At 33.9% G+C, this 7,028-nt stretch overlaps 1 protein-coding gene across 1 annotated transcript in view; it reads right to left on the reverse strand.

The window, feature by feature from the left end:
* LOC107732777 (contactin-5-like) overlaps positions 1 to 6,815 on the reverse strand; it is a 61,443-nt gene extending 54,628 nt beyond the window's left edge. Inside the window, exons 1-2 of the mRNA XM_016544194.1 lie at positions 6,692 to 6,815; positions 4,732 to 4,907 (exon numbers count right to left, since the gene is read on the reverse strand). Of these exons, the coding sequence (XP_016399680.1) occupies positions 4,732 to 4,907; positions 6,692 to 6,815 (300 nt within the window). The remainder of the gene's footprint in view (positions 1 to 4,731; positions 4,908 to 6,691) is intronic.
* Positions 6,816 to 7,028: the final 213 nt, after the last annotated feature.

The raw sequence follows: 7,028 nt of genomic DNA on the forward strand, positions 1-7,028 counted from the left end.
TTAGTAACTTACGATGTTTCTATTAATTTGTAATCTATTAAATTATCACGTTAAATACAAATTCAGTCATATTAAAAACATTAGCCTGCTTTTAGCCTTACACTGTGGAGTTGGTTCACTTTCCGGCAATGAAACTAGGTAAATATATAATTAAATAAATTAGCACGATAATATCGTGTATCGGCGATCTCACAGGCTGACGATAGGACGATATGAAAATTGAGCATATCGCCCAACACTAGGGGGTATTAAGTGTCTCACTTTCACATATAATTTCCTCCAACATTATTTTGTATGACAGCAGTAGCTACAAGTAACCATACAGTCATTGGTACTGGATTATTTATGATATTATCATATGTACAGTAGGGGTGTGCCCGAATTCGAATACCTTATTCGGAAAGGCACAGATAATCCTAACGGATTATTTTAACGGAATCCTTAACCCTAACGGATAACGAACAATTCTGCCCGAATATTCGGCTGAGGCTAGGTAACCAGGGGATCAGCGCGATATTTTACACAGACCTCTAAAGTTACGCAATAATGAGTGTGTGAAGTGAATGCATGTAAACTTTATGAATGAAAAGAGCGCAAATCAAACACTGCATTGCTGTTGCCTCTCCGTGCATCTCTCAGAAATCAGTGCTTGGCAAGAGTAATATCAACTAAAATTATGTTTTTTTTTTTTCTTTTTCATCATACACGTTCTACTATTTGTGTATATTTAAAAGGCAATTATTTCAACATTATAGTCTTCGATATGATACACGAATTAATGGAATGAGCACAGCGTGATCGCCAATCAAACAGCCATGTTGCCGTCTCTGAGCATCTCTCAAAAACCAAACCAGCTCTCTCTATCAAGAGTAGGCTAATAATCAGCTTAGATACAGATACATTTTCTACTAGGCCTACATGTTTGCTTCTTTATCTTTTGCTGGTTTGCGTGGCACACGCACATCTGTTTAGAGAAGTTCAAAAAAAGACTGCTTAAAAAGTTCTGCTTAATGAAAAAGTGCGCCTTGTAATAATTCAGTCATGTTCAGATGATTAGTAAACGTTTGTCATGAAAGCTCTCTACTTGCATGATCAATTTATTTTTTGAATTTAATTTGCTATTTTAGAACACTGAATAGGGCAAATAGTCGAGACACAAATATTTTTCCATACTCTGTTCTCCTTTTTCCATACTTTTCCAGACCTGCAAATTACTTTTTAATTTGAAAATTTTTTTTTAACTGCGCAGTAACCGGTGAGCCAAAGGAAATCATGTTGTTTTACATAAACCTCTAAAATTACAATGCAGTAACAAGTGTGTGAAGTAAACAAGTGTAAACTCTATGAATAAAATAAGCGCAAATAAAATAGCAGTGTTGCACTTGCCTTTTTCAATGCATTTCCTGGAAATTACTTAAATCAATTTCCATATTTCTAAACTGCATAGGAACCCTTACTATTTTAATCAGAAGATATTTCAATATTTATTTATCGGATCACAAAAGGTCCCCAAGCTGGGACTCGAACTCGCGTTCCCCCGAAGCACAACCGCACTAAATCTTGAAGCACTGCCTATACAAGGGTATCAGCTCCGACTGTTATAAGATATTTAAATAAATGTTATTATCATAAAAAAAATATTTTAGTTAAACACGGCATATTTGTTCAGTGATAACTACGAAAAAAAAGAAAGGCGGTAAAACCATAGACATGATAGTCTTATCAAGTATAATTGTAAAGTAAATTCAAGCTCCGCCTACTTCCGGTTTTATCCGAATACAGATACAGATACGAATAATTTTGTGATTGTTACAGATACAAATACTGGCTTTGCTGCACACCCGTAATGTACAGTATTAACATAATATCATTTTTATTTTTATTTTTTTTATATATTTGCTCACTGTTATTGTCAATACCAGTATGCTGCGACAACCCTTCAGCCAATAATTAAAAAAAAAAGTCAGTTAAAACAGATATACCAAAAATATAGTGGTTTTATAAGAAACAAAAAAAAGAGAGAGAGAAAGAGTAGACAGTAATGTTTGAATTGAAAAAAGCTGATATTATTTGTTATTATTATTATGATATTATATGTTATTATATTATATTATTCCAACAATGACCAAATCAAGTTGATGCAAATAGTTTATAAAATGTTTATACTGAGTGATACTGATAGGAAACTTATGCAAATTATGTAAAAATTGTTTAATGTTTCAGTTGAAAAAAACCCCCCTCTAAAATTACCATAAAAAAAATATTTTAGTTAAACACGGCATATTTGTTCAGTGATAACTACGAAAAAAAAGAAAGGCGGTAAAACCATAGACATGATAGTCTTATCAAGTATAATTGTAAAGTAAATTCAAGCTCCGCCTACTTCCGGTTTTATCCGAATACAGATACAGATACGAATAATTTTGTGATTGTTACAGATACAAATACTGGCTTTGCTGCACACCCGTAATGTACAGTATTAACATAATATCATTTTTATTTTTATTTTTTTTATATATTTGCTCACTGTTATTGTCAATACCAGTATGCTGCGACAACCCTTCAGCCAATAATTAAAAAAAAAAGTCAGTTAAAACAGATATACCAAAAATATAGTGGTTTTATAAGAAACAAAAAAAAGAGAGAGAGAAAGAGTAGACAGTAATGTTTGAATTGAAAAAAGCTGATATTATTTGTTATTATTATTATGATATTATATGTTATTATATTATATTATTCCAACAATGACCAAATCAAGTTGATGCAAATAGTTTATAAAATGTTTATACTGAGTGATACTGATAGGAAACTTATGCAAATTATGTAAAAATTGTTTAATGTTTCAGTTGAAAAAAAAAACCCTCTAAAATTACCTACTGTACATCCAATGTCATCCAAATGAAGCATGTGCCAATAACTGATGAAATGCTAATACTGACAGTTACTATATAAAAAAAAGTTTTAGCAAAATTACAAAAAAAAAACCTATACTGTTTTATACCCATACATACAATTCACTGCAGTTTATAGGTAAAATTATCACTAGTGGCCACAAATTATGATTGTGGGGCAGATTAACAAAGGTTTATTTTTGCATGGTTCCTCAAACAATACTATGTTCTCACTTTTAGTATAGTGCATTTATGAACCAGTACATTTTGATGGTTTTTCTGATGTAGTAAACTTGCTTGGTAGCTCACCTGGTATAGCATTGCACTTGTCCAGTGAAAGTCCAGTGAAACAAACATTATGATAAAAGAGGCCAATGACTTAAGAAGCAAATATCAGTGAAATATAAGTGATTTATTGAAAAAAAAAAGTTTACTGTTTGAATGTTAAAAAATATATATAGCTATTTTTAATATCTGCCAAGTCAGGTTGATGCCAATAATTTACAAAATACTAATACTGACTGATATCGATATACCACTGATAAATCATTTATCACTGATACATTGCATATTCTTTAAAAATAGCATAGTGCAAGTGACATTACTATCCATAAAACACCAAATAATACCAACCAGATAACCACCAAACAGATGCACAGTTCATTATCTCAGAGGCGGACTTAACCATTAGGCAAAGGTAGGCGACCGCCTTGGGCCCCCAAAAGCCAAGGGCCCCCTAAAATGCTTTTTATATGCGAGATGCGCGTTCAGTGCTGACGCACAAGTGGTTGCTGTGGTGTTCATTACCACGACAACCGTCTGTGCGTCCGCGTTGAACGTGCTTCTTAGCAAAAGTAGGGCGATGTAGAAAATGGGGACGGAATCCCGGAATATATTCATAAAAACGGAATTTACTGTGCAACACGGAATGTGACGGAATGAACGGCGCAGACGCGCGTTTCGTTTGCTATTTAAGCAAGAAAAATTTTAATAAAAAAAAAAAGAAAGCGCAGAATTTGGGCCCTGAATGTAATTTTTGTTAAACTTTTAATAGGCCTAAATTGCTGTTAAATTAAACAAGTTTCATGATTTTAATTAATTAGACATGTTTTTTGTTCAAATTTAATATAATCATCCAGAAAAAAAGAAAAGAAAAAAAAAACTGAATCCAGAAAAATTTTAACTGGAAAAAAAGATTTTGGAAAAATAAAACGGATTTCATAGTGCCCTACAAATATCATGCATCTGAAGCTATAATTTTAATACTAAGCAACAGTGCATATTATATAGGGCCTATTTAAATTTTTTTAAACGGCGCTCACTCGTTTTTGTGAAAGACCCACACTTCATGTTTGGTTGAAATAATCCTTAAGCATGCAAATTTATAATTTCCTTCAGTTTAATTTAAATGTGCAATTAAAATAAATAAAAAATAAATGTATATATTTAAAGTTTAGAATTAGACAGCCTTGCGTTGTGTAGACAATTGCATAGTGGAAATTACCCCAACGCACCACCTAGTGTCCAACCTACTCTAATACTATTATAACCTGTTTAAATATGAACAAGGGATTTATAACATTAAAGAAATCCTTTATTTATAACATGTACATGAAAAATCTAAAAGATTAGACACAACTATGGGACACGGTCGTGCAGCAGCGAGCAACAGTGAAAGGAACCTCAAGGTTGTAAATGTGTGAAATTGTATAGGGCCCCATTCCTGTATTTTGCCTGGGGCCCCCAAATCACTAAATCCGCCCCTGCATTATCTACAGTATATGTCACCTACAGCATCAGCACAAGTACACAGAAGCACATCTGTGGTGAAGCCGCTTACTGTTTGAATGTACTCAAAGTGACCGCCCTCCTGCTGGGTGTTGAGCGGTTGGTTGTTGAGCAGCCAGAGGAAGGACACGTCCAGTGAGGGGTCATGAGTGACTTTACAGCTGAGCACCACACTCTCTCCCACTGTCACCTCCACCCGAATGGGGCTCAACTCCACCCGCATGGGCTCTGAAACATGAACATCATTCCGTCATCAGCACACAAGGACCATATGACATCTGCAGCTATGTCAGAAACTCTGGATACAGTTACTATTTGGAAAACAAATGAATTATTAAACTACAGTAAAATTCATAATTGTCAATTTGTAATTGTGAGGGGAAAAAAGGGAAAATGGTTTCTAACATCAAGTTTATCATCTAGTATATCAGACCTTGACAAACAGAAAATATGCAACAGCTTACTAAATTGTTCCTACATAAATTGCTGCATTACATTGTATCATATTATTTATTAAAACAATATTATTTAATTGTTTTATTTGCAGCTTGTGTTTTATGAATGGCATCTGATGTCCTTATGCAGTGTAATTTCCAATGAAAATTTTTATAATTTTTTTTAAGCTAACATTAACAAAGATTTATAAATACTATAGCAAATGTATTTCTCATTATTAGTAAATGTTAGTTAATGCATTAACTAACAATAACCAATGGGACCTTATTGTAAAGAGGGGGAGGGAATAAAAAAGAAAAGAAAAGAAAAAGTTTCTCTGCCTCTGAAGTTTTCATTTCTACTGATGCAACTAAGGGCAATATTCACCAATAATTTCATCACCTAACATCCAAAATCCAATCCAATTCTACATTTTCACTTGGAAATATTTTATATTACATGAGATTGTTGCATTTAGCTGTGCAGTACATGCTATTTTTTTAATTATATATAAAACACACATTATACCTCACTAGTATGTTACATTCCTATCACATTACCTCATTATGTTATTTTAATGTTAACTGACAAACAATTATCATAAAAAACAATTATGGTTAATTTGCATTTCTAATTCATATTTGTAAAAAAAAAAATGTCAAAAAATGTAGTGTTCAGACCTAATAATGGGTCTAGAGAGATAATAAAAGTTTAATTTTGCTCACACAAATCTGCTGTGTAAACAAACAAAAGCTGCTTGGTTTGAAAGTGACTTTTGATTATAGACACTACTGACCATGGACCTTTTTATCCTTCAAAATTTTGCAGAGATTTCACTAATGTGACCATACATTATAACTTTGACAGTTTTCTGGCATTAAGATGCATTTTCGTCAATAGAATGACAAAATAAGGACATTAAATATAGATGAAAATAGGGTATAAAACATTTTGAGCTTGTCCGCTTTCGACTGCTTTCAGAGTAGAAAACTAATTTGACTGGATAGCATTTGTAGTGTAAAGGCTCAGATGGTTGAATGTGTTCAAATAGCCTGAAAAGGCCACCTACACTCTGCCCACTGACCTAATATGTGAACATTATGGGACGTGTTTTTTGAGAACGCGCACAAAAACAATCAATTCCAACATTGATATATTGTGCCAAAATGCATCTTAATACAAGATGCAAACAGCGCCTCAGACTCACGTACAGTACAATGTGTTATGAAATAGTGATTTTGCACGTGACATGTATTTTGTATCTCAAGGGTTCCTTTCAACAAATACTCACATACGCTAACAGTGATAAAGTTAAGACAATCCGTCCCATGCCTCCTAGTTATTATCTGTTTTCTTGGTAAAGAACAACCTCCTCAACAATAGCTGTCCTAGGAGACAGTAGATGCTCTTGTGAGCAGATTCTTGAGCGGGCAAAACAAACATCTTCACGCCTGATAAGCCGCAATGAACTCTTCTTCCATCCGGCTCAGTCAGGCGGCGCTCTGTTTGCTCTAGTGTGGTTAACCACGGGATGGGACCGACGGGATGGGGGCTGGAGGTTGATGGGGGTCTCTTACCTTTCACCAGAAGCACGGTCGTCAACTCCGCTGAACCGAACTGGTTTTCCGCACGGCACATGTAGCTTCCCTCATCTGAGCGGCTGGAGTTAATGATGCGGAGGGTGTTATTCCGAAGCAACATGATCCTGTTAAAAATGGAGGATGTAATTCATCTGCCACAGTAAACATTTCTCAACTTCTTCAGAAGGTTAAATAAACTAATTAGCCCAAAATAAAAATAACGAATGCAAAAACTAATCAGCATGTGCCTGTAATAAGAAAATATAACATTTATGTCTAAATAACTAATGAAATATACTGAAGGTACCACAGTATTACCACATTTTAACACCTT

Source organism: Sinocyclocheilus rhinocerous, unplaced genomic scaffold, assembly GCF_001515625.1.
Source record: "Sinocyclocheilus rhinocerous isolate Xijiao unplaced genomic scaffold, SAMN03320098_v1.1 scaffold3387, whole genome shotgun sequence".
NCBI classification, from domain to species: Eukaryota; Metazoa; Chordata; class Actinopteri; order Cypriniformes; family Cyprinidae; genus Sinocyclocheilus; species Sinocyclocheilus rhinocerous.